Source organism: Alnus glutinosa, chromosome 1 (genome assembly GCF_958979055.1).
Source record: "Alnus glutinosa chromosome 1, dhAlnGlut1.1, whole genome shotgun sequence".
NCBI lineage: Eukaryota > Viridiplantae > Streptophyta > Magnoliopsida > Fagales > Betulaceae > Alnus > Alnus glutinosa.
In genome coordinates this window covers 2,399,412-2,425,865 of record NC_084886.1, presented here as the reverse complement: position 1 = coordinate 2,425,865, position 26,454 = coordinate 2,399,412, and the positions used below count along the sequence as shown (strand labels likewise).

Sequence of the window (26,454 nt, the reverse complement as noted above, 5' to 3'; positions counted from 1 at the left end):
ATATATATATATATATATATATATATATATATATATATATATATATATATATATATATATATATATATATATATATTATTTAAAAATGATAAAATAATGCAGGACATATTAACGGTTAGTTAAAACAAAACAAAACAAAACAAAACCTAAGTCCATATTATTTCTTAAAATATTTTAATAAAGAGGATCTTGCATCCCATGTTATGGCGGTCTTAAATTGCTGCTAAACAAAAACATTTATATTATTATTTCTACTAATGAAGCAAATATTATTACCTCAATTTTCTCAAGAGTCAGGGGAAGGGGAAAAAAGCTTTTTTTATGCTTGTCTAGTTGTCTTGCCTCTTTGCATGTCTTTCTTTCGACCTTTTGGTCCGTTAGAAGTGAATCAAGTGATTACCCAAGAATAAAAATAGGAATACAATAAGTTGGAACGAAATGATTATTTATTATTAATTCTTTTTTATGACAACACAAGAATAACTAAATTTCTTAAAATATTATAGCTCAAAAAATCATTTCTCCCTTAAAAAAAAAATAAAAATAAAATAAAATAAAATAAAATCTTTTTTATTTTTATTTTTTTGGCACAAACAATAATCATCCCCAGTGGGTTGGCCACCCATGGGGATGATTTTTTGTTTTTTGTTTTTTATTTCTTATTTTTGAGTGTCAAGAAAAAAAAACTAATAGTTTGCTAATTCATTTTTAGTGTAATAGTTGTTCCTTACCTTTTTTTAGAGTAACAATTATCCCTTGTCTCACGGAAATAGCTATCTACTCTGTTCTTAAATCTATTCATGTACCAAACGTGCGTGTAGTTTTCTTTGTTCTTTCTTTTTGGTTGGCTATACTATTACTGTATTACTGTTTGAATGGGAAAGTGGTGCTTCTGTTTTTGAAAGGAAAGTGGTGCTTCTGTTGGGGCAACATTAATTGCAGAAGAGCACAGTACCAGCCCAAAGTAACAATGTCAGCTCGGAATAATGGCAGCCCAAATTGCAGTTGAGAGAAATAATGAAAGGCAACGAAAAGTCGGAAAAGATACATGTAAGAGAGAAGGTATCCCTTTCTTTTCTTGAAGTGAGAAAGGTTTGAACACTAAGCAACCTGCTCTCCTCTCTCTCTCTCTCTCTCTCTCTCTCTCTTTATCATCTCATCTCTTTTAGAAAGTCCCCATCTGGTCTCCTTTAATATTCCCTGAACAGAACAAAGCCACTCCCCAAAAAGCCAGTCTTTTTGTCATTCTCTCTCTCCCTTTGTTCCATTTTTTACTCGGGGAATTCAAAGAAAAAGAACAAATGTGGCAAAAACAGCCCAGCAAATCTTGTTTCAGAGAATCCATCAAAGCTCTTGAAGCTGATGTACAGCATGCCAACACCCTGTAAGTTTTATATATTCTTCTTTTGGGCTTAGATATTTACTTTTAATCAACCATAATATCTACCACTTTTGGTATTATTGTTCTTCACAACTCAAATTTTGTAGAGCTCATTTTCATGTTTGTTGTCCTTAAATAGCAAAGAACTGCTGGTGTTCCTTCCTGCTTTTCTCTTCTGCAATGTGCTATGTGGTTAATTCTATCAAATTGTGGTAGTTTAGATGCTGTTTTGTGATCAATTAAAGGTAAGTGGGGTGAATTTGTATAGGAATTTGGGGTTTTGTGGATATAGCTTTGTATTGCAGATGCTTTTATGAGGGCTTCGCAGTGGGGGATGCCTCAATTATAGCAGACAGAGCCATCATATGTCCCCATATGTGTTTCTTTTTTGAAATTTCTTCCATCTAAAACCCGAACAAAGAAAACCCATTAAAAATACAATGTGATACCTAAAAGCTGTTGTTTTGCCTCCAAATTGTTTACTTCAATGGTTGATGAGCAGAGTCGATTAATTGAATTTTTGATTGGGGTTTTGCAGGGCAGCTGCTCTCCCAAGAGATTATTGCGGGGATTGTATTCAGATGAGATTGTCTTACAGCCCCTTTGCCCCCGTTCTTCTTTATCTGATTGAGTGGATGGATTATAGTTGTACAGATACCCTCCCCAGTTATTTAGGCCTTCTCCACGTACTTATATACAAGGTGGGTTGTTTTCTGTTTCTTATCATTTTCATTTCATTTTAATCTTTGCATTGGTGTTCTTTTTAGTCCCCTGCTCTCTCTGTAGAAATCCAAATGAAGCTCTACGTAATTGTCCAGGTATATGTTGATGGGATGCCAACAATGTCCTCAAAAGAAAGGAAAGCCACTCTACGGGAATTTTATGGTCTGTCCCTTCTGTGGTTTCTTGTTAACAAATGTCTGATTTCCTGGTCTCCACGTTTTTTTTTTCAGTTTCAACTCCTCAATGCATCTGATTGTAAATTTCTTGCAGCCGTAATTTACCCTTCTCTTACACAACTTGAAGGCGAGTTTATTGAATTGGAAGATAGTACCTTGGGAAGCCAATCCAAAGAAATCTTAGCCAGAAAGAGAGTGGAAGGGAGGAGGAAGCTTTCTGATAATGATTTAGAGAGAGATGAAGAATGTGGGATATGCATGGAGAATTGCACAAGGATGGTATTGCCCAGCTGTGGACATGCTTTGTGCAACCGCTGCTTCCACGACTGGTAGCCCCAACTCGTACTTGCACTGTTAAGTTTTTGTAAATTGCTCATTGGAATTTCACTTTATCTTGACCATTTGTTGGAATATATCTGTTATAGTGTGCTTGATACTGAATGACAGGAATGTGCGGTCTCAGTCGTGCCCTTTTTGTCGCGGCAGCCTAAAGAGAGTTAGCTCTAGAGATTTATGGGATCTTATTAGCAACTGTGATGTGATTGATACAATTGCTCTTGCAAAGGAGAACTTGAGACGTTTCTACCTTTATATTGAAAATCTGCCACTCGTTATGCCTGACACACATGTGGTTTTATATGATTACATGCTCTGACTCCAGATGAAGCATTAAGTAGTATGCTAAATGAAATGCTGATTACCCATTCTATAGAGTCTGGTGAAGCTTAAATCTCGCCCACCATGACAGGTTGAGTAGCTGTTCCATGGCAGTTGTATATAGTTAACAGAACTGCTGGATGTCTTTGAACATTCATGGAATCTCTCAAGACAAAAGCAAGGACAATGAACCTGCAAGTATGTTGAGATTGTAGCAAATGTAAAAATATATAAAAGGTATGCTTGGCCTTCAACTCAGCTTTTTGGAACCTGAGTGTTGGGAATGTAAATGGAAAGATATTTGATTAATATATGGGTTTCTGCTTATCATCCAAAACTTTTTCTTCTTCAATTCCATAGAGGCCAAAAAAGAATTCAACAATTTATATATTTTTTTCTTAGAGAATTCCATAATCATTTGCTTTTACTAAAATGGTACCCCCGTAGTTCTTGTCTAGTTAAAATATTGAAGAAATGGTTGCATTTTTCTATAGCAGAAGTGGTTTTGTTTAGATGATAAATATGCAGCATCAATCTAAAACTGTCGCATCAAGAATGCTGGCTGAGATGTTTAACTTTTGAAAAAGGATTTGGATGGATTAGGTGCTTAGGGTACCTATTGAGTACCCTACGAGATTTACTTGGTATCTACCTTTTAAATTTTTAATGGTGGATGTACACTCTAATCCCCTTAACTGCAAGCAAAAGATTATGCTTATTTCTTAATTCTTTGTTCTTTTACTTCATTGGATATCTTAAATTCCCTTGTATGCATCCTTAAGGAACCCCTTAGATTAATGGGTTTAGAAACTCACTGGATAGCCTGACCAGCTTAAGCTAAGAGATTTTATATATATATATATATATATATTTCTGTAAGTATGTGCTTCAATACTTTGGTGAGGTTAAATGGGTTAATTTAGGTAGTTAGCATGCTACTTGCTATTTTGATAAGAAAAGATAACATTAAACAAATAAAGAGATACAAAAGAAAGTGATGGGGCACCAATAGTCCTTATCAAAAAAAAAAAAAAAAAAAAAAAACCCTAGTAAAGTTGAAACAATAGATGGGAATGGGTCAGAGAATTGATTTGGCCCAATAGCTTCTTGAAGAAAAAGCTTGCTAGAAACGATGGTATTTGAAGTAGTCCCAAGGATGGAACTTAAATTTGAGAAACGCTTGCAGCAGCAGGAAGGAGACTTGGAAGCCACAACAAGGAAGATAGCACTAAGGAGGACTAGACTAAAGCCACTTCGATGTCCAACAAGATGGATGACCGGCGGTTGGCGTTTATGGGATATTGGATCTAAATTTGGCCGTTTCCATACATTAAAAAAGGCCATCAGTTATGATGAGATGGAGAATAAGGTGAAGAAAGGAGGAGATATACAGGAGAGCCAAGGATGTGTTACATGATGCCAAGAAGGTGGGGGGGGGCAATGGGGGGTGCCTGGTTGCAGAAGCGACGAATGGTGGGTAGATTTGGCTATTTCAATACAAAGCTTTAAGCTTTGTTCACCTGGAAAAATTGTCAACAAGAGGTGAGGAGGATTGTGTTCTTTTGGAAACATGAGCATGTTGGGCCTGGATGTTTTGATAAAAAGCCAAACCGGTGTTCTATTAATCATCATTTTGCTTGGGCCTAACAGGTTAAAATTAGCTCTGTGCTTATGTGCATTTAACCAATCCCCTTTACAAATTCAGTGCCAAAAATTAGACACCCTAATGTCATTATTAGGATGGCGAAAACTTTTATGACAGTGCCACAAACAAATTGGTCATAATGAAATTCGCGCAGCCTAATTTTAAGGATGTCGAAAACTTTGTGGCAATTGCCGATTGCATTGGTCAGCAACTTCATGGGAGATAGAAGTTAGTGAAAGAATAAACAGGTAAAGAAACAAGAGTCGTGGCAAAGCATCATAGGAAAGCAGCATAAGGCAGAGCCATATTCTAACTTTAAATTAAACAAATAAAAGCTACACCCCACTGAAGAGAAGTTGCATGTTGTTCATCCTCCCATTTGTTAGTCACCAATCGTGCTCACTCTCTCTTCAACTAAACAATTCTCTTTGGATATAAAGAATTTGTGAGTGGGAATTTCCTTTCAGAGCCATTGGGTTTTGCCAGAAACCCTAGCTCCTCTACCCCACTCTCAAAAGGCAGACTCCAAAAGTTTAAACCCCTATTTGCTCAAAGTTAAAACCTGTCCCAGCAGAGTATCAACTCGGGCAATAAATAAATACATACAAAAGTAAATACACCGACATTACTCTAATAAGAGAGGAAAAATGGAAAATGGGTTACATCCACTATAAGGAGGGCTGGGAGGTGTATTCATATATATGCTTAAATCACATCCCAATGCTCAGCATATTTTTTCTTTTTTCTTTTTTATACCACAAAGTGCCCAAGGAAACACTCTCTCCTTGGTCATTCAACATAATTAAGTGGTCATTGGCGCAAACAAGTCATTGTTTAAATGGAGCCAATTGTCACTGTCGTGGCCTTCGGCTGCCTAGGCCCTAGGGCAATCTTTTTTTCTTTTTCTTTGGATTAGGGTGTGGGGTGTAGTGGCCTCATTTGTTCACAATGATAAGCTATCTCTTGATTGCGTGAATTGGTTCCATTATTCATATTCATTATTCTACAACGTTATTAGTTTTTTTTTTTTTTTTTAAAGTAATTTTTGGGGCATGAATCATTATGTCATTAGTGTGACCATCATCTGATTAGGCAGCGAATATGATTCTCTTTGTTTCAAGTGAAAGAGAGAGAGAGAGAAATTACAACCTTAATTAAATGCAGTAAAATTTCATTTCCAATTCATTTGAAATGGAAAGGGGCCCTAGAGTAATTAAAACCACTTGTTTTCTTTTAATGAAAGTATAGATTACTTGCACAGTGTTCAAGCCACATGGATGGTTGTTTGTTATAGGCCGAGGAGGCAGGGGTGGAACCAAACATTTTGATGTGCAAGAGTAAAACTTAAAAAGACCTTCTTTTTTTCTTTTTCTTTTTCTTTTTTGTTTTTTTTAATGGGAGAACTATCTCTCCTCAATCTAATAGTTGGTTCCGCTTTTGGTCATATCGATAGTTCAACCATCTCCCACCCAACTATTTATGGGTGGCTAAAGAACCCATTTTGAATAGTGAGAATAGTTCAACTATCTCATTTGGCAACTGAAAGTGGTGCGTCCATTTCCAACTCGGCTAGTTGGAGTAGCCGAACTACTCCTCAAGTAACTGAGGGCGGTCTGGTCGATAAGATGATGATGATGATGATGATGATGATGATGATGATGATGAGAATGAGAGAGACGATAAGAATCATAAGATAGGAGATCGAAGATAGTGGGAAGTAAACAAAGAGCTAGCAAAGAGAGCATTTGAGCTCGATCTATTATTTAATTTAATTTTTAAGAATATGACCGTTTTGGGACCGTCGATTTCAAACCAAGGGGGGGGCGTAAAAGAAATTTTATTGCAGCCGTGCTAGATCTAGTAATGTACGGAATATCAATCTAAAGGTGACTGCATGAAAGCGTGAAAAGCACGACCCAATTGCACGGAGAAAGTGCGGAGAGGGAGGCTGCAAAATTGGGCAGACAAAAGTTTGGATGTTTCTGTCTCCCGAGCTCGGAGCGTGTTGCTGAAGGCTTGATGGGTCCAATTTCCAAAGACAAGTTGACAAGAAGAGGTTGAGCAGGTCGTATAATATATATAATGTACCATGAGCACTACAATATTCAAAGGAATTTCACTCACCAAAGTACATAAAACACTCTTTAATTTATATCAATTATTTGGGCATCAACCATTTCTAAAAGTTTTCTTGCTCCACCTTCTCTTTCTTTATTATTGTCTTTTTTTTTTTTTTTTTTTTAAGGCTTCCATAAAATTAAATTACTGACCCTCTGCACTCTGCATTCTGCACTCTGCACTGAGAGCTTCCACAGATTTCATTTCACCCATTCTTTGGCTGACCACCACAGAAAGTCAAAACAGGGGAGAAGCTTCTTATCATCGTCTCACCTTTGTACCAATGGAAACGTAATCCTTCTCCAACTTCAAATGCTTCTGCCCTTCTCCAACCAGTGCTCCTCTTCTCTCTCAAATGCTTTCCACGTGCCCATGCACCTAAATTTTCATTTTCATCCGCATCAACTTTATCTTTCTTTTTTAGGACAAGTAAAATCCATCCCCATTTTCAATAATTTGTTGTTCGGATTGCACGTAATTCGGGTACCCACATAGAAAAAGGTTATAAGGCCTATCCACTTTGAGTAGTGCGGCCTACTTGCCCTATTTGCACGTACATTCTATATAGTATTTTATGGAATATGCTATTTGAATGACTAATTTTCTCTTCTTCTTTTTGTTTTTGGCAATTAGGGAAACCCATGGAATTGACTCAAATCAATCCAAACTGACTCACTGCCAAGTGTTTTGGCACTTGAGTTTCAAATCAGTCAAATAAGAATTTAGAAGCGAGTTGCTAATTCGCTCTTTAAGTGTTAAAATTTCATAATCAAGGCTTACAAAGAGGCATGGAACTTGATGGCTATGATGCTCAATAAAAAATATAAAAATAAAGTAAGAGATTTTATTTTATTTATTTCTTTTTTCTTTCATTCTTTCAGGTATCCGACCTTGTTCTTGCACCACGTTCTTTCTTGGACCCCCATTTAGTAAAACATTTATTTCCAATCACACACTCTCATTGGTGAATGGTGGTGACTTCCCACTAAGGAATGTGCAATCTGGAAAAGGACTAATGACCTATTCCGAGAGCTGAATGAGTAAAACACTTGCCACCCTTATAATACGTATTGCCCATAGATGAATTTGGATGGGTGAAATTAGCTCTACCGTATTACTAATGTGAGAGGATAGGCGGACTTTATATCTGTCCGGGTTGCAACCAAAGCACCGATGACTATATTTATCAGCACACTAAAATTTATATGAACCTTTCGAAAATTACATTCGATAGCTTAACCGAGATCTCCAACAATTAGGAATGCTCAATTCTTTTTTTGCCCTCGGAATGTGAGGGGATTTAACGAAGCCCTCTCCTGTCTACGCATGAGCTCTCTACTTAAATAGGAGGCCCAATGCTTAAAACTCCGTGTTTGGACATTGAGCCCTAAGCTCGAACCGAAAGCTCTTTCTCACAATTTTTTTTTTCCTGGAATTTGTATGCTCCCTTTTCTCTTTGGAAAAGGAATAACAGAAGATCCCCTGTTAGACAAGTAAAAATGAACCTTTGAATGTCCAAATTAGGACTGCCTCAGCATTAATATTTCTCATTTATTAGATGCCCCTTTTTCGTTCAAACATTCTTTCACCCAAGACCCTCAGAATTCTTGTGCCTCTTGCTTTGGGGTAGGCCAGATTCTATCCTTCAAATTCTCAAAGTTACTCTGTTTCACACTCTTTTATCAGCACTAAAACCGAAACAGTTTTTTTTTTTTTTTTTTGAAGAGAGAGAGAGAGACCCAAACCGAAAGGTTAAAGAGGCTAACGTGCGCCACAGTGACCGTTAGCTAGCCGGCGCCAATATTCGTTGGTGGTCTCTCGCTCTTTCTCTCAGTCTCTCTCTCTCTCTCTCTTGAGTGCTTCCCTTAAAATCCAAAGAAACCCATTATTTTTAAAGTCGAGAACTTTGATCCCTGTAGTCTGTTTCTTGTCCTTTTGAGAGTTTCCAGCAACTCTCCTCCCTACCACTTCAATCTCCCCCGTACACTTCAATATGAGTTTTTCAGCTCCTTTAATGGAGAACGGCTTTTCTTCGCCTCGGAACGAATCGTTCCCGGCTGGTCTCCGTGTTCTCGTCGTTGATGACGATCCCACGTGGCTCAAAATCCTTGAAAAGATGCTGAAGAAGTGCTCCTACGAAGGTGCGCACCTACTTGCTTCTTTGCTACTGTTCCTGCGTTGCTAAATATTCTCTGCGTTGGTTTTACTTCGGCGCCTTGTAGATTATGTGGTTTCTTTTGCTAATACTTGCTGGTTTCGAGGTGGGTTACTCAAATTATCCGTTAATTCGAGGTGTAATGGCTTCTTGGAATGTTTCGTTGTTTTCGTGTGTTGTTTCTCTATGTTTTCTTGGGTGTTAGAAGTGCATGTTAAATTCATAGCTCATATTTTATTGCAGGTGTTAAGGCTGCATAACGGTGAAAGTGACATAGAAATGGAGAAATTAAGGATGCCTTTATTATTGTTTTTGTGAATTGGCAGTGTTAATTCAGGCTTTTTAAGTGCAAATTGTTAGTTTCATTAATGGAAATTGATACTCAAATTGATCAGTGTTAATCAAATAGTACATCTTCAGAAACTCTATTGATATGAGCTTTTCCTGATTTCTGGGTCGAGATGATTGTATGCTTTAATGGACCTACCGAAATGGAGACATATATGAAGCTAGATTGTTAGTTAATACACAGTCGTCCTGGCATTTAAGGATAGTTCTCAATATGAAAGGAAAGCAGTTCAGGTTAGGTAAATGATCGTTTTTCTATGGCATAGTTGTGGTGTAAGATATTACATCTACGTTAATTTTGGGTACTACTGACGGAGGAAATGGAAGCTGTTGTTTGTAACTTCTTTCTTGAGAAAAGTTTCTGAAAGGTGGTGATTTAGGGTAACTAGGGCTTTCTTTGGTGCCTGTTCTATGGTACTTACATGATTCTTATCTATATTAGTTGAAGTGCAAAAGGCCTTTCTCCAATCGAGCATGGTTTGAACCTAGACCCTGCGTAGGTCATTCTCTTGAATTTAAGGATTAGAACACACTGCGTGTATTTCAGTTTACTCAATTGTCTTACCTATTGAGAGGCTGATAATCAAAGTATCTGCATGTGCTTAGTACACTAAGCTTGTCATCAAAGAGGACAATTTGAAAATAAGACTTCAAGCTCAATTATGAATGGAGTGTATTTCAGTTTACTCAATTGTCTTACCTATTGAGGCTGATAATCAAAGTATCTGCATGTGCTTAGTACACTACTCAGCTTGTCATCAAAGAGGACAATTTGAAAAAAATAAGACTTCAAGCTCAATTTTCACCATTCATAATTGGGCAAAACCAGATTACTTGAGTAGGTTTGTGAGCATGTGAGGTCAGTAAAGTGCTGCCTTAATAAATTTAGCTATTAAGACACCGATCAAAAACCAAACTACCATAAAAAGACAGTCTGATAAGTGATAATACTGTAGCAAGGTCTGATGAAGAATTGAATGAATTTCTGTGGTGTGTTGGAAGGGTAATTGGTAATCATAGTGGTAAGAGTGTTGTTTTGACAAACATGCATGTAATGCTAGGTGAATGAACAATAGTTGTTTGGCAAAAAGAAGCTTGTGCTCAGGCATACCTACCATGGCCAAGCTTGAACATGGCTGCTTGCGATCTGGTCTAGCCTAAGTGCAAGTCAAACTTAAATTAATTTCAACTTGTCTTGGGTAAGTTGCTTTTCAGCCTCAGGGTTGGCTTCATAAATATGCTCACTATACTAATTCTGTTCAGCCATCTGCTCTGATGGTGAAAATGCCTCCAGATATTTTTACCATTTGAGTGAACATTCGTATTGGATTTTCAAGCCTCTTTGTCATTTTTCCTTTGGTGTTTTCTCTTTTAGATCAACTAGTGCTGTCAGGGACCTTTATCAGACAAGATCATAACTTCTCGTATGACCTTCAAAGTCATTAACTATCTCTCTAATGCCTCAAACGACCAATATTATTGAATATTTCTCCAAGTCATGCCACACAATGGAAATCTTTCTAGCATCCCATCCCTATTTCTATCTTTTCTCCTGATTGGCCAATAATGTTTTACTTCGTACTGTGAAAACTGTATTTTAGATCTCTAGTTTATCTTCCTTCCAGTCATTATGTACTCGGCATATTGTCATTCCTTTCAATCATATGAAATTTATTTCCTGTCTTATTTTTCTTTTCAGTCACTACGTGTGGCTTAGCAAGAGAAGCTTTGAAATTGCTTCGAGAGAGGAAAGATGGGTATGACATTGTAATCAGCGATGTTAACATGCCCGACATGGATGGGTTTAAGCTACTTGAGCATGTTGGACTCGAGATGGATCTTCCGGTCCTTAGTCAGTTCTCTACCACTAATATATCAAACTTGATCTAACATGCTAAAATTTCCTCTATGTTTTTATTCGCATCCACTGGAATCACTGCTTCTGACGAGTTGCATTTTATTAACCTGCACAGTGATGTCTGTTGATGGAGAGACCAGTAGGGTCATGAAAGGGGTTCAGCATGGAGCATGTGATTATCTCCTCAAGCCCATAAGGATGAAAGAACTCCGGAACATATGGCAGCATGTCTTCCGAAAAAAGATTCATGAAATAAGAGATATTGAGAGCCACGACAGCTTTGATGGAATTCAAATATCAATAAATGGATCAGATCTTTCTGATGATGGGCACATGTTTTGCGGAGAAGATCTGACTTCTGTAAGGAAAAGGAAAGAATTTGAAAATAAGCACGATGACGTTGGTGATCATTCGTCTCCAAAGAAACATAGAGTGGTTTGGTCAGTCGATCTTCACCAAAAATTCGTCAAAGCTGTAAATCAAATTGGCTTTGATAGTAAGTACGGTATAAGCTCCAGTCATAGAGTTTATTTATACATGTGAATTAAAATAAAAATAAAAAAATTGAACAAATGTTAAGTTGGATTGTTACTGTTTATGTCTTTATGTGATCGTCAATCATATAGCTGCTCTGCTATCTTTATCTTTGCTTCAACAGAGCCATCACATATAGTTTCTGTTTGGCAGAGGTTGGCCCCAAGAAAATACTGGATTTAATGAATGTGCCGTGGTTGACTAGAGAAAATGTTGCTAGTCATTTGCAGGTAGATCCCTCGCTCTTTAACTCTTGGTCCTGACAATGGCTGAAAGTCATTATCAAGTAGGCTTTTCACAACTCATTGCTTTTACTATTGGCGTTATAGTTGCCAAGAATTTCTGAAAGTACCAACTTATGTATATATATATATATATATATGTACTTGGTTTATTAATGATATGTATATGATGACAAACTTGGACACTTCTATATATCTGATTTTTTGGAAATATATAAATGTGTAAAGAAAATGAATGTCACATCCCTCTTTCAGATATACAATCAAATTTTATGGCCATTTTTGTTTTACATATGCTCAATTCTTGATTGAAATTCTATCTAGTTTCACCACACCTCCAATTTTAAGGAAGTTCTGTCTCTAGTTTCACAAAAACTTTAGCAACCCTTCCACCTCTAGCACTATTCAGTTATACAGCAAACACTGATACGTATTGAATTAAACACATCAACTCTTTGCTTATTAAAAGACAGTCAAAATGAGAGAGGAAAGTGTTATGTGATGGTTAATCATTTCGAACATCATGGGATTTTCATCTAGAAATGTTTGTTTTGGCAGAAGTACCGCCTCTACTTGAGTCGGTTGCAGAAAGAAAATGATCTGAAAGCTTCTTTTGGTGGGATAAAGCTATCAGATTTGCCTTCGAAGGATCCTGCTGGAAGTTTTGGTGTTCAGAGTTCAATCAGCGGGAACCAAAATGATGTTCCAAATGGCAGATACCAATATTCTGGCGAAAACTTCTTTGCTCAGGATTTGGATACCAAAAACCATGAAGGTGATTTGAAGAGAGTTGTTTCAGAGTCCACGGACACCAAAAGCACCTTGACTGCTGATCTTCCTGATCCTCAAGAGACGAGGAGTTCACAGATGAGTTTTGATCATTCTTTTGCATCACTGGATTCAGAAGTGAACTATACTGCCATCCCAGCACAGTACTCTTGGAGCGAAGCTCCTCAATTCAAAGAAGAACATAAGCCGCTTCTTCAGTTGGAAGATGGCTTTAGCCAGCTGCCGCCTTCTGGTTTACACCACATCCAAATTGATCCATTACAATCTGCTTCATCCATTACCTCTGGGCTTTCTGTGACAGGAAGAGAAATATGTGGCCCTGAAAAAATTAAACCATTATATGCTCAGTTCAATGGCAATCATGTGAGCCTTCTCAGTCCAAAGGAAAGTGCGATAGACAGTTTTCCTGTTCAGTCCAAGAGCCATATGGTAAAGCATCAATCCTTTGAGCCCATTTCCACTGCAATATCAGGCATGAAACCGCAGGGCTTCAATCTAAGTTGCATAACTGACTTTGAATCTTGCCAACGAAACCTGATATCGGCAACTGACACAACTTTTGCGCCATTCAATGAGGACCTGACAGTTTGTTGGCTTCAAGGTGATTGCCATAGCATGAATTTTGAACTCCCTAATGTAGAGTTTACTGACTACACTGATCCAGGCTTCATCGCCGAATTCCCTATATACTTGTGTGACACACTGACTTCGGACAATGAGTGTCCCTTTGACACACCGGAATATCCTATAGTTGATCAAGGTCTATTTTTATCGTGACCATGCTCTGCCCTACTGCACATCTTGCAGGAAGGAGGATCTTTTGTTCGTTCTTCTTATGCAACCAATATTGTATGGAGAACTTCGAACTTTATGGATTGGGATCTTATTTTCCTGACCAGTTTCCTTGGATGTTGTAACTTGTATAATAGGAGTGGTGTCGAACTTTTTGCATAATAAGTTTGCTTGTTGAAGTTGAGTTCTTTGCATGCATCAAGCATTAGGTGTTTTATGTATGTAAGTATGTATGATTTAAAAAGAAAAAAAAAAAAAAAAAAAATTCCAAGTCTATGTACAAAAAATGTCATTTATCTTTGTAGAGCGTGGTGTGGTGGATCCAAGATTAACAACTCTCTCCAAAACCAAGAACAAAATCAATGAATTGATGCAAAATAGGAGAAAATTGAACCTAGCTTGGAGGATTTCTTATTAAAAATTGAAGAAAATATGACATAAACTACTGCCATAGTCGTCCTTACTGAGTTTTTATAGAAAAGTAGTCATAATCCTAATAAAATTTTAATTCAAGCAATTAGGACGCGATCTCGTTTGGACGACCATCATGAATCATGATGAAACTTTTATGAATATTCCCGTTCATACGAGGTTCGACCAACCTTCCAATCGGACGTCTCGAACTTATTACTCGTTCAGACGGAATGCGATCTGGTACCAACTGAATGTCTCATGTTCTAAAATGGTCTGAGTGTTGGACTCGTCGTTCGGTCGCCATATCAACGAAAACTCTTTAGAACTGCTTCTAAAGTTCACCCTTAGGGGACCATATGGGCACAAACGTCATTTACCTTTGCAAATTCTGAGAACCAAATTTTTTTTAAAAAAAAAAAGAAAAAAAAAAAGAAAAAAAAAAAGTGAGTTTTCATCCGTACCAACAAAAAAGATCAATGGTACCCTTGTAGCTTTTGTCTCCGCTGATTCTAGTCTAGGCGGCTAATCATACTGATCCAACTGCTGGCAACTGGTCCCATCCTGACAGACAGCGTACTCATCTCTGGATTTCAAATAGGGGCCAGTGGCTGGATTTTGCACTTTCCAAGCAACCCTTTTTTATGCCCAAATTATTCTGAGAATTCAGTCAGGAGGACGTAGCTTTTAGTCTCAAAACAAAGCTTAGGAGGGGGGCCTCAGATGCTTTGGTTGGGAGCAAAGTTTTGGGTCACATGGTAATTTAAACATTTTATCTTAATTCAAGGCAAAGCAGTAAGAAATACGATAAACTAAAATTAACTGTACATGCTACCATAAGCAACAACGACAGTCTCATTACAAACATGCTTGAACTAATCCACGTCCAAAACTAATCTCCTACATGTCTACAAAAGGAAACAAGAAGCACTGGAAAAAAAAAATAGAATAAAAAAAATAAAATAAAAAAAACTGCTACAAAATTTTACTCCTCATTGATGTTAAAAGAAGCTCTCAACACAAGAATATAACCTTCTCATTGATATCCTTCCTCAGGTGAATCCCATTGCCATCACAAGATTAATACTCTCTTCATAACGTGTATTTACAAGAAGGCTGTCACCAGCAGGATAACCGGAACTCTAACACAGTAGTTCACACATATGCTTATATGAAGCAGCTTACTCTCTTCTTTAGACCCTTAATGCTGAATATTTGGAGAAGCATTCTCATGCGCATTCTTCTTAGGAAGTGATGCAATAAAACGAATTGTGGTTTGATTAACTTTTTCTGTCACGCGCTTAGAGTTAGAGCTATCATTTCTGCCTGATGGCCTCCGAGGAGGCCGAGAGCTCGAGTCCCTGACTGTGCTGGGAGTTGGCTTTCTTCCATGTTTTGGTGACCGAGGCTGTGCCAGTGGATTCTGCAAGACACAAATGATCGTATGCTTTTCTTTTCAGTGACTGATTGGATAGACATCTGATAAAAATTCAAACACTCACAAAACTTGGAGAAGATTCAAAAGTTAAAAAAAACATTTGAGGGTGTCTATGGAGAATGAGCCTATCATGCTCCAAACCACAAACGATCGTGGTGCATGTTAAGAATATTCAATATATGACTAAGAAAACTGTATCTCTCCACCCACCAGAAACTAATACTATAAAAAGAGAGAATGAGTTATAAAACAGACAGTGGAGACCATCCGAACTGACATAATAGGCTAATATCGATATAAGAAACTCGTATCTCTCCAAGCACCAGAAACAACTAGTAAAAAGAATTGACAGAGTAGCAACCATCCAAACTGACATAATAGGCTAATATCGATATAAGAAACTCGTATCTCTCCAAGCACCAGAAACAACTAGTAAAAAGAATTGACAGAGTAGCAACCATCCAAACTGACATAATAGGCTGCTCATATAACAAACTATCCTTGAGTTCACATTTTCGCAGTGCACAGTACCTCTCAAGTTAAGAAGATACATATTACCTTCTTCAAGGGACTACTTGGTGATTGTGATCCATGATTTGAATCTTCATTCTGTTTGGCTTTAAAGTCAGTGCTCTGTTGCAATTTTTCAATTGCAAATTGTGCTTTCTCCTGCATAAAATTGAGGGAAAAAAAAATATGCTTGTTTTTAGATGAGCTCAACGAGCAAGTAAATATCATTAAAGAGTATTGCAAAACATAAGCGACCCTGAAGTCATGTGGGCTTATAACAAATAAACTGGGCAACTCATGCAATAATCCCCCAGTCAATTCACATAGTTGGACCTCTCGAAACATATTTGCATTTTTTGCTATTAGCCCCTCAATACATCATTTCTTATTCACCCTTTTCCTTTCTTCTTTTTCATAGGGATGCCATATCACCTAGCTAACACTATAGTAAAGTTATGAGGCCAACCTTAGGTTTTGATTGCAGCTGAACTTTTTCTGCCTCCTTGGCATTTAGTTTCTCTTCCATCTTCTGAAAGAACTGGCATAGTAAATAGCAAAAAGTGTTGACACAATTATTAATCATGACATGATAAGGAGTCAACAAAAACTATTGGATTATGCTTGCCTCTTTACGTTTTGCTGCTCTTTCTTCACTCCTGAAAGTAAAAGGAGAGGATACAGTAGGAGATCGTGCCTTGATTCCACTTACAGTTGAGGATTTTGAGAAGCTGCACACAAACATTTTATGAGAATAATCTACAAGTTTCCTTAATGAAAACGTTACAGAATGCCTCTCTATCCTGGTAACTATCCATTTTAGTTCCCATTTAGAAAACAAAATCGGGAAAAGGAGTTTCCCTCTGAAAATCGATTATTATATTTGTTAAGTATAAGCATGACATTCGATCAAGTATTATCAGGATACTATCTAAAATTTTCATATGTATAGTGTCTTTGTAACCTGAAATTTTAAATTTTAGGTCTCATTTGGAATATGACATCAGGAAAGGAGTGTTAAGTGTACCAATGCAAGTTATTCTTAATATCATTGAGTATATATCCATAGGATAATGCAATCTGCTACAGGTGAAAGTGAACCATTTTCTGCACTGAGTTCACAGTCAGTAAAAATGCAAGTGAAAAGATTGCACCACGGTCGAAATCTAAGGGAACTAATTTAGTTATAACAACAGTGAAATAAAATTGGTTAAATATAACAGTGTTCCATATGCAATATATGAGATCAATGAGGCATCAATTGTGGTAAATTAACTCGTTTCTGAAAAGCAAATTAGCGAAAGCAGGATAACTTTAGGTGGTAATCCAATGACATACAAACATGAACCATTAAAGCGATTCAGGCAGAAAAATAAACCCCTTACTCCATAGAGAGGGAGTGCCCTTTCCCATCCCCTGCTATTCTTCCTGAAACTGACTTGTTAAGTAGTGTTCTAGTCCTGTAATTGATAAATATAATCCAGTCAGTGTAAGGGGCAGAGTGTTTGTATGCATGTAGCAAGATGGAAAAGGTGAGGATTTAGAAGGCAAAATACCTTCGATCTTCTGACTGGGGCTTTACTGAGGGTTGCTTTATTAACTTATTAACAGATGCCTGCTGTGTGCAAGAACTCTTCTTAGGCATGTTAACAGATCTTTCCTAGTAAAAATAACACTCAGAGGTGTCCAAAAGGAAACAGGGTGAACGATGGATAAACTAAAAGTAAGTGAATAACAGAAGTAAATACCCTAGTCATTCGTAAGGGAGTTGAACTGTCTTGGGATGTGTGGAATAAAGTTGTATCATATCTTGCGCTTCCAACCTCTTGAATAATTGGAGAAGGGGTTTTACTGGTTTTGCCAGTAGGAGAAGCAAAATTGATCGACATGTGAACTGATTTTACAGTAAATCTCTTTTTGTCAACTAGGTCTCCTGCTGTCTTCTTGCTCTCTGCAGCACCACTATTTCCACTTTGGAGTTGCTTAGAAGTCATTCGTTTGGCAGGAGAGACTGGGAGCTTGGATGCTCTACCTTGAGTTGATAGCTTCAAAGAAGAATCCAGTTGTCTTTTCTTGCTTGGTGAAGCCAGAATCTCCTTACTGTCAGATTTCTGCAGTATAAATAAGAAAGTGATAGATGAGTAGTGTTAGATAGAGTCCATATATTACAAACAAGAAACAAAGCATAGTTCAACAACCTTATTGAGTTTCTTCTCTTCTTGGACGACCAAAATCTTTTGGTGGTCTTCAACTTTTTCAATTTGGTCTGAGTTTTCAGGCAGAGTAGGATCCTCCACCACATTAACACCTTCGTCTGCTTCCACTTTCGTAGTTTCCAGTTCTCCAATATTAGGATTACACCCATTCACATCGGCAGAATAATCTACTGCAGTATTAGGGGCATCATCCTCATGTGGTTCATCAATGGACTTGTGGTCTTCTGCTTTCACCAACTCTGAATCCATGAAAGAGTCATCATGATGTTTGTCCCTAGTTTCTGACTTGAAAACATTATGAGCTGCTGCATTTGATTCCTCAATCAATTCTGCAGCTCTCTCAGCAGCTTTTTTCTTGTAATGAGCTTCAAAATAAGCTTTCTTCTGAGCAACAGAACCTGGCTTAGAAAACTTCTCAACTTCTTCTAAGTAACGATTGTGAGAGAAGGCTGACCATTTTTCCCAGGCCAAGGATTCTGACATAAATCTCCCAAAAGAGATTGATTCTCCTAGAGCACGAATGGGGTCACCCTGCAATTTAAATTAATTTGTTTTCTCAGGAAGTCCTAAAATAAAGTAGATATATATGCAAAGACAAATTAAGGAAAAAAAAGAAAGAAAATGCTAGATACCCATGGCATTTAAACCCCATCAATTGCTTGCTACTGTATGTGATGCAGGATAGTAGAAGCTCAATAATTTTTTCCGGAGAAAATCCATGAAGCCCTAATTAAAAATGAAAAGCCAAAGAAGAAAACTGATATATTTTACAACAAAAGTCTATCCAGAGCCTCATTGGTGGAATTTATGCTAGAGAGGAAAGCAAAAAATGCACATAATTGTGATTTGGGAACCCAAAAGAGTACCAGAAATTTCCCATTGGTTCTTGGATAAAGAAGGGAAAGTGCTTATTGCTTAACAGTGGCTTCCTTTATTAAGCATTTGGAAGCATTTCCTCTCCAATCCTCTCTCATTCTTTTCCGAGAACCAAACAGAAAAGAGTCTGTAAATAACCAGAAATGGGACGACCAGAAAAGCTGGGTGTTTTACTAACAGCCATAGTAACCTCAACCCGTTACAAGCTCCCCGTGTTCCCTCATTTTCCAACGTTTTCCCAGCACACAAACAGACCATAACAAAATAAAATAAAATAAAATAAAAAAGCAGTTATACTTATATATCCATGAAGAATTTCCAGAAAATACGAGAGACCCATTATCTGAACACTTAAAAGTATATAAAAGAGTCCAAAAAAACAGAAACTTTCAATAATCTTTAACACCCTGACCTCTTTTTTGGCTTCAGTGGAACTATCTGAAGGGTGAGAGAACGATCTCACAAGGCACGCTGACTCACCCATGTCCTTGCTCTTCACAGAAACAAACACAGAATGCCACAAGAAAAGTTTTCTCTTTATGCAAGACCCTTCAAGGGTTGGTTTGCTATTTTCGCTTTAAATTTGAATCACAGGCTCCCCCTCTGGTCCATTTCATGTTGGATTCAGATTTTGCAGAAAAAAATAAAAAAAAGGAAGCTTTTTAGCTTGCCTTTTAAAATGTGCAGGTTTTATTTCATTTCCTTCATTTTGTTGGACAGCGATTACTCTTTTTCCTTTTCTTTTTAGGAAGTTTTTCCTCATATCAAAAAGTGCTAAGCTTTTTGACGTTTTGTACGTGAGATGTTGGACCCATGGTTTAGAAATTAATTAAAAGCATTTCCCAACGTCTATTTCTTTAATTGTCTCGTTTGGATTAAACGTTAATTAGAACGAAGGCTTTGTTTAATAATTTTCTTTCAAAACAAAAATATTTATTACTAATTCAAAATACAAAACATTTAAAATTACACCCTTTATATCATTTTAGAATATTCTTTTCAAACAAAAAAAAACCCTTTAAAAAGGATAAAAAAAAATGGAGTTATTTATTGATTTGGTTGATATTTGAATTTGAACCACCAATGCCAGATAGGAGGGGAGACAAACCCATTCTAATTAGTAATTATAGAGATTTTCCAACGGCCATTGTCTCCAACGATCGAGTGTGAGTGATGTTGCTCTGCTTCTGTGACCATGGTTGAATTGTAGCTAACCATAGATGTGGTTGGATTAGGTCGCTCGTGGGTGGTTTTCCATAGGGAACCATATTTTTCTGCTTTTTTTCCTCATCTTTTTTCCAACAATCAAAGTGCTTCCTTGGTTCTCAAATATTTGAGATATCTATTATCAGCTCCAACTGAAACAGAACAGAGAGCCTAAAACATACGCAAAAATATCATATATTGAAGTAAAACACTTCAAATATGCAATAGATTCTCTTTCTCTTTACATCTGAATTCTGCTCGAAGGAGAAAGTAAAACCTAAACGACATATATATATATATATATATATATATATATATATGATCAAAGATATTCTGATAGAAAATTTCAGTCAACATTGATGTCCAAAGTTTTTCCAGGGCTGCTAGGCTTAGCAATAGTTATATACAAAACCCCATCTTTCACCTCCGCCTTAGTCTTCTCGAACTGAATATTATCCGGCAAAGCAATCCTATAGCTGTACCTACCATAGCTCTTGGCAAACCACTCCTCTTCCTCCCCATTGTCCTGGCCTTCAGTGTTCTCGAGCACCTTCTCAGCCTTCACAACCAGCATCCTATCCTCCACCCAGACCTTCACATCCTCCTTGGTCATTCCAGGCATGTCGAACCTCATCTTGTACTCTGTCTCGCCCTCTTTGATCTCCCACGGTGTCCTTCCCCTGCTGTACCCTGCCCCCTCGCTCGGCAACGGCGAGGGCCACCCACCGGAGTAGGCAAACGGGTCCTCCATCATCCTATCCATCGTCTCAATCATCTGCTGAACCGTCCTTGCCGTTGGAAATCGGTCCCACAACCCTGCACAGTGCCAAACATAATATAAAACACAGAGAAAAAATAAAATTCGAGTACCCAATAATTAAGCACAAGCGGTATATACCTATGGGTGCAACTGGGACGACTCGCTTCTTGGGGTTGGATTCTTGGTGCTTGATGGACCTCTGCAAATGGTCAAGATTGTCTCTGTTTTCCCCAGCTGCCACGGCCCTGATGCTGTTCTGGCTCAGACCTCTGCCAATTGGTTTGAAAGAGTGGGGAAGCGTCCAACATAGAGGCTTTGAAGAGTTACTGGCTCTCCCACATGGGAGAGGCAGAGAGAGACACAAGTTTGAGACAGCTGCTTGAGACATTTCCTGAGTTTTTCTAGCACGAGAACCTGAGAGGGATTGAATCTTTGTGTATAAGGTGTTTGATAGCAGATGTGAAGGAAAAGATTTGATGTTCATGGGATTCGGCGTTCGTTAATATATTTAGTTAAGGGAGAGTACTGTCGAGGTTTCTGGAAAAGACAGTGAGCTTCGAGAGGATTTTGGTTTCTCTGGAGAAATCCAGAAACCTTCCATGGTATCAGGGAAAAGCAACTTTACTTCTTACAAAACCGGCAGACCGTTTACGTTTCGTAAGTAAAGACTAAATAGAACACCGACATCTGAACTCGCAGAAATTGACAGTTCCTGTTATCCCATCAACGACGGACCGTTTAATATTCTTCTAGTAAGTCTATTTAGAATTTGTTAGAGTTTGCGATTTCAAAATGCATGATTTGAAAACGTGATTTTTAAAAACGCAGTTTAATCTTTAAAATTTGTGTGTTTCAAAAAAGCACGCAATTCTAAACAATTCATTTTTTGCGATTGATTTAAAATCGCATTTTTTGTCTACAAAATTGCAACGCCAAAGACACCCTTAGTAGACTGCTATACAATTATTACAATTGAGATGACATGGCAATGACAACCTTGGATTTTTATTTTTATTTTTATTTTTTTTTACAGATACTGTACTATCACATCATCCTAACTGTATGAACAATACAAAAAAGAGAGATATCTCTTGTATATCTCTTTTACAAATTTGATAGAAAACATAATTGAATAGAAAACTAAAAATAAATATGCGGCGTAATAAAATAAGAACACAAGAGATTTTTACGTGGTTTGGTCTATGATCTATGTCTACACGATAAAGCTCAAATAGCTACATTATGCTCTTATTACTTGATTGATTTACAATACAGAATACTCATATTTATAGGAAAATTGAGATATGTAAGAATAGTAATCAAATATGATAGATTTGATTACCATCAAACCTAGTTATAATCAACTTTCTAGAATAAAAGTAATGTACATATATATATATATATATATATATATATATATATATATATTTCTTTTTAATATAGGAAATATATTCTCTAACATCTACCTCTCAAACTCAAGGTGAAAGGATTCTGGAAGCTTGAATTTGCAATAAATTCTTCTTTTTGGTTTGGAAATGACAATGATCGGCAACGGTCGATGGCAATAACTAGAGGTGATCGACGACAGTGATTAGAGTTGCGTCTTAAATTTCAATAGGCTAACTACGAGCTAAAATCAAAGTCAACTATGGGCTAAACAGAGCATGAGTTTTAAAAAATACTACAAAGGCTAGGCTTGAGTCTTTAAATAATACCACAAAGATCAAAAGTGGGTCTGAGTCAATAATTGGACTAACGATGACCAAAATAATGAGCGCCGAAAAAATATGGACAACTTGACTTCTTTTATATTTTTTAATTTTTTAATTTATTTTTAACGAGAATTCTTCTTTTCTTTTATTTTCTTGTTTTCCACTTATCTTCCCTTATCTTCCATTTTCTTTTCTTTTCTTTTTTTCTTTGTTTTTTCGCTATCCTTATCCAGGATAGGTAAGATCCAAGTACGACTCCAACTATCCTTATCCAACATAGGAACAGGCAAGCAACCAGAACCAAACAGTAACAATCTTCTCCAACCAACTCGCCGGAGACCGCCAGAAACTGCTGGGAACTTGCCGGTACGACTAGATCTCGCCGGAGAACGCCACAGATCGCTAGGAACGTCGCCGGACAACTCAAAAGTTGGCGGAAAATACCACAAAAGCTGCCGGAAACAAATTAAACCACTATTAAACACCATAGACCGGCCGGAAATTGGCCGGAGACGCCATGATAGTGCAAGGGGAACAACACAAAGTCGCCGGAAAATCACGAAACCCACCGGAATCAATAGATTTTGCCGGAGTAGCCACCATGAAGAGTTTACTACTTTGTTTGTTAGAGTAATGTCCTAGTTTTTAGGGAAAGACTTAGTCTTTAGGGACATCTACTTGTATTTGAATTGTTCCAAGTTTCTGATACCACTTGGCTTTATTTTTGCTAAGTAGGCTGCTTTCTCGTTTCTGTTAAGATTGTGTATTGAATGGCTATTTAAGCCAAAGTTATTGTTAATAAAACTAAGTCATTCAATTCAGCTTGTTGTGTTCTTGTTCTTAGTTTCTTTTCAGATCAAAGTTCCCAACAATCTGGTATCAGATCCCCCACTGGGCCTTACAAATCAAAGCAGCAGTCTTTGAAGTTCTTGCAGCAACATAGAAGATGACTTCAGAGGGGAGTTTTATACAGCCAGCCATTCCTTGCTTTGATGGTCGCTATGACCATTGGAGCATGCTGATGGAAAATTTTCTACGATTTAAGGAATTTTGGGAGTTGGTGGAGCCTGGCTATTTTGAGCCAGCAAGTGAATTGGTGTAGACAGATGCACAGCGAAAGAAGAATACTGAGATGAAGCTGAAGGACCTGAAAGTGAAAAACTATCCTCTTCCAGGCGATTGACCAGACCGTTCTTGACACCATTCTCAAGAAGGATACTGCCAAATATATATGGGACACCATGAAGAAAAAATTTGAAGGAACTGCAAGGGTCAAGAGGTCTCATCTTTAATCTCTCCGCAGAGAATTTGAAACTCTTGAGATGAGGTCTAGTGAAGGAGTGACAGAGTACTTCTCTAGGGTCATGACAGTAGCCAACAAGATGCGATCTTATGGAGAAGATATGCAGGATGTTAAAGTGGTGGAGAAAATTCTACGCTCTTTAACTGAGAAGTTCAATTATGTTGTATGTTCTATTGAGGAGTCAAAGGACATTGATGTTCTTACTGTTGATGAGTTACAAAGCTCATTAATAGTGCATGAACAGAAGTTTCAGAGACATAATGGTGAGGAACAGGCTCTGAAAGTGACATCTGAAGGAGGAAGAGGTTGTGGTCGTGGTACCTACAGAGGAAGAGGAAGAGGGAGAGGTCGAGCACACTTCAACAAGGCAACTGTGGAGTGTTACAGATGTCATCAACTTGGACATTTTTGGTATGAATGTCCTTCTTGGAACAAAGAAGCAAATTATGCAGAGCTTGACGAGGAAGAAGAAATGCTTTTGATGTCTCATGTGGAGTTGTATGAGGCCAGAAGAGAATATGCATGGTTTCTTGATTCAGGGTGTTCTAATCACATGTGTGGCGATCGAACTATGTTCAATGAACTCGATGAAAAATTTCGACATTCGGTAAAATTGGGAAACAACACTAAGATGGATGTGATGGGAAAGGGAAGTGTGAAGCTGCTGCTGAATGGAGTCAATCATGTTGTTGCTGAGGTATACTATATTCCAGAGTTGAGAAATAATCTCTTGAGCATAGGGCAATTGCAAGAAAGAGGCTTGTCTATTTTTATCAAGGGAGGGATGTGCAAGATTTTTCATCCAGATAAGGGTTACGTTTGATAATTCAAACCAACATGAGTGCCAATCGGATGTTTATCTTGCTGACTCAGTCTCAAGCTCCCTCTCAAGTACAATCTGATCAATGCTTTCACACAAAAGGTCAAACCTTGTTTCATCTTTGGCATCGGAGGTATGGGCATCTGAGTTACAAGGGTTTGCGAACCTTACTGTACAAGAACATGGTACGTGGACTTCCTCAACTCTCTGCCTCAAGTGAGACATGCACTGATTGCATCAATGGGAAGCAACACCGTGACCCTATTCCAAAGAAGAGTACTTGGAGAGCAACTCAGAAGTTGGAACTTATTCATGCAGATATTTGTGGCCCGATCACTCCTACATCTAATAGCAACAAGAGGTACATTTTGTTATTCATTGATGACTATAGTAGAAAAGCATGGGTGTATTTCTTGGTAGCGAAGTCAGAGGCTTTAAATTCTTTTAAATGCTTTAAGACTATGGTTGAAAAAGAAACAGGGTTATTTGTTAAGTGTTTTCGCACTGATAGAGGAGGAGAATTCAATTCAAATGAGTTCAATGATTTTTGCAAACAAAGTGGGATCAAGAGGCAATTGACCATCGCTTATACTCCGCAACAAAACGGTGTAGCTGAAAGGAAAAATAGAACCGTGATGAACATGGTTCGTTGAGCTTGGTTTAGTCGACTTGAAGCACATTTCATTGGTGAAGGTTTTCGGAGGTGCGATAGCAAGCAGACATTATTCACAAAGAGAAGCAGAGAAGGAAAAATTGTCATTGTAAGTGTTTATGTTGATGATTTAATTTTTACTGGTAATGATGAAGTTATGATGTTTGAATTTAAAAGCTCTATGTTAAGAGAGTTTGATATGTCTGAGGGGAAGATGAGGTTTTTTCTTGGGATCGAGGTGCTACAAAAGTCTGATGGTATTTATATATGTCAAAGGAAATATGCATTGGAGGTTTTGAGAAGGTTTAGTATGATGGAAAGTAATTCGGTGGGCAGTCCAATAATTTCAGGTTTCAAAATGAGCAAAGACGGAAATAGAGACCTTGTTGATGAGACGTACTACAAGCAGCTGGTGGGTAGTTTAATGTATCTCACTGCCACGAGACCTGACATGATGTTTGTTACTTGTCTCATAAGTAGATATATGACAAAACCAATGGAGATTCATCTACAGGCAGCTAAGAGAGCACTTCGGTACTTAAAAGGGACTGTGAACTATGGAATTCATTATAAGAAAGAAGGAGATGGTGAGTTGTTGGCGTTTACGGATAGCGACTATGCCAGAGATATGGACGACAGGAAGAGTACATCTGGTTACGTTTTTTTTTTTATGAATTCAAGTGCTGTTTCATGGTGTTCAAAAAAACAACCTATTGTGACTTTATCAACCACATAAGCTGAGTTTGTGGCAGCTGCAGTCTGTGCTTGCCAAGGAGTCTGGATGAAGAGAATTTTAAAGGAGCTGGGACATTCTGATGGAGGTTGTACTACTGTGATGTGTGACAACAGTTCATCCATCAAGCTGTCTAAAAATCCAGTTATGCATGGTCGCAGCAAGCATATTGATGTGAGGTTTCATTTCTTAAGGAATCTTACTAAGGAGGGAACAATTGAATTAGTTCATCGTGGGAGTCAGGATCAGGTGGCAGACATAATGACCAAACCATTGAAGCTTGATGTTTTTCAGAAGCTTCGAAAGCTGCTGGGAGTATGTGATATTTCTGATATAAACTAATTGCTTCACAGCATTTAGTTTAAGGTAGGGAATGAAGAGTTTACTGCAGTGTTTGTTAGA

The 26,454-nt window shown here is 37.7% G+C and overlaps 4 protein-coding genes across 7 annotated transcripts; 2 read left to right on the top strand and 2 right to left on the bottom strand.

Moving 5' to 3' along the window:
• Positions 1 to 788: 788 nt before the first annotated feature.
• On the top strand, positions 789 to 3,274 carry LOC133858440 (E3 ubiquitin-protein ligase AIRP2-like). Its single transcript, XM_062293910.1, has 5 exons — positions 789 to 1,384; positions 1,920 to 2,082; positions 2,200 to 2,266; positions 2,375 to 2,609; positions 2,728 to 3,274. The coding sequence occupies exons 1-5, from the start codon at positions 1,302 to 1,304 to the stop codon at positions 2,933 to 2,935; spliced, it is 756 nt and encodes a 251-aa protein (XP_062149894.1). The 5' UTR covers positions 789 to 1,301; the 3' UTR covers positions 2,936 to 3,274.
• Positions 3,275 to 8,488: 5,214 nt separating this feature from the next.
• LOC133865434 (two-component response regulator ARR11) lies at positions 8,489 to 13,597 on the top strand. Of its 3 annotated transcripts, none has more exons than XM_062301840.1 (5): positions 8,492 to 8,841; positions 10,903 to 11,055; positions 11,177 to 11,566; positions 11,749 to 11,825; positions 12,396 to 13,597. In XM_062301840.1, the coding sequence occupies exons 1-5, from the start codon at positions 8,694 to 8,696 to the stop codon at positions 13,401 to 13,403; spliced, it is 1,776 nt and encodes a 591-aa protein (XP_062157824.1). In that variant the 5' UTR covers positions 8,492 to 8,693; the 3' UTR covers positions 13,404 to 13,597. The 3 variants fall into 3 exon arrangements, with proteins under 3 accessions (XP_062157839.1, XP_062157824.1, XP_062157833.1); XM_062301849.1 differs by having other exon boundaries at positions 8,493 to 8,841; positions 11,177 to 11,557; XM_062301855.1 differs by lacking the exon at positions 10,903 to 11,055 and having other exon boundaries at positions 8,489 to 8,841.
• A 1,045-nt stretch (positions 13,598 to 14,642) lies between these two features.
• LOC133858393 (protein WVD2-like 7) lies at positions 14,643 to 19,556 on the bottom strand. Of its 2 annotated transcripts, none has more exons than XM_062293857.1 (9): positions 19,279 to 19,556; positions 17,973 to 18,521; positions 17,523 to 17,885; positions 17,331 to 17,434; positions 17,160 to 17,234; positions 16,403 to 16,505; positions 16,244 to 16,315; positions 15,826 to 15,936; positions 14,643 to 15,252 (listed from the first exon to the last, which is right to left on the bottom strand). In XM_062293857.1, the coding sequence occupies exons 1-9, from the start codon at positions 19,348 to 19,350 to the stop codon at positions 15,031 to 15,033; spliced, it is 1,671 nt and encodes a 556-aa protein (XP_062149841.1). In that variant the 5' UTR covers positions 19,351 to 19,556; the 3' UTR covers positions 14,643 to 15,030. The 2 variants fall into 2 exon arrangements, with proteins under 2 accessions (XP_062149841.1, XP_062149842.1); XM_062293858.1 differs by having other exon boundaries at positions 17,331 to 17,389.
• A 695-nt stretch (positions 19,557 to 20,251) lies between these two features.
• Positions 20,252 to 21,474, bottom strand: LOC133858392 (small heat shock protein, chloroplastic). Its single transcript, XM_062293856.1, has 2 exons — positions 20,971 to 21,474; positions 20,252 to 20,888 (listed from the first exon to the last, which is right to left on the bottom strand). Exons 1-2 carry the CDS (start codon positions 21,314 to 21,316, stop codon positions 20,419 to 20,421), a joined length of 816 nt encoding a protein of 271 aa, XP_062149840.1. The 5' UTR covers positions 21,317 to 21,474; the 3' UTR covers positions 20,252 to 20,418.
• Between the last annotated feature and the right edge of the window lie 4,980 nt (positions 21,475 to 26,454).

What these genes read in the sequence shown, in the direction of transcription:
- LOC133858440 (XM_062293910.1), top strand. Translation starts at nt 1,302, where the DNA reads ATGTGGCAAAAACAGCCCAGCAAATCTTGTTTCAGAGAATCCATCAAA. An exon ending in TCCACGTACTTATATACAAG is followed by an intron (nt 2,083 to 2,199) that starts GTGGGTTGTTTT and finishes GTAATTGTCCAG; the next exon opens with GTATATGTTGATGGGATGCC. An exon ending in CACTCTACGGGAATTTTATG is followed by an intron (nt 2,267 to 2,374) that starts GTCTGTCCCTTC and finishes AATTTCTTGCAG; the next exon opens with CCGTAATTTACCCTTCTCTT.
- LOC133865434 (XM_062301840.1), top strand. Translation starts at nt 8,694, where the DNA reads ATGAGTTTTTCAGCTCCTTTAATGGAGAACGGCTTTTCTTCGCCTCGG. An exon ending in GATGGATCTTCCGGTCCTTA is followed by an intron (nt 11,056 to 11,176) that starts GTCAGTTCTCTA and finishes TAACCTGCACAG; the next exon opens with TGATGTCTGTTGATGGAGAG. An exon ending in TGGCTTTGATAGTAAGTACG is followed by an intron (nt 11,567 to 11,748) that starts GTATAAGCTCCA and finishes TCTGTTTGGCAG; the next exon opens with AGGTTGGCCCCAAGAAAATA.
- LOC133858393 (XM_062293857.1), bottom strand. Translation starts at nt 19,350, where the DNA reads ATGGGTGAGTCAGCGTGCCTTGTGAGATCGTTCTCTCACCCTTCAGAT. An exon ending in AAGAGAAGAAACTCAATAAG is followed by an intron (nt 17,886 to 17,972) that starts GTTGTTGAACTA and finishes TTTATACTGCAG; the next exon opens with AAATCTGACAGTAAGGAGAT. An exon ending in GGGCACTCCCTCTCTATGGA is followed by an intron (nt 16,506 to 17,159) that starts GTAAGGGGTTTA and finishes GTTTGTGTGCAG; the next exon opens with CTTCTCAAAATCCTCAACTG.
- LOC133858392 (XM_062293856.1), bottom strand. Translation starts at nt 21,316, where the DNA reads ATGAACATCAAATCTTTTCCTTCACATCTGCTATCAAACACCTTATAC. An exon ending in CGTCCCAGTTGCACCCATAG is followed by an intron (nt 20,889 to 20,970) that starts GTATATACCGCT and finishes GGCACTGTGCAG; the next exon opens with GGTTGTGGGACCGATTTCCA.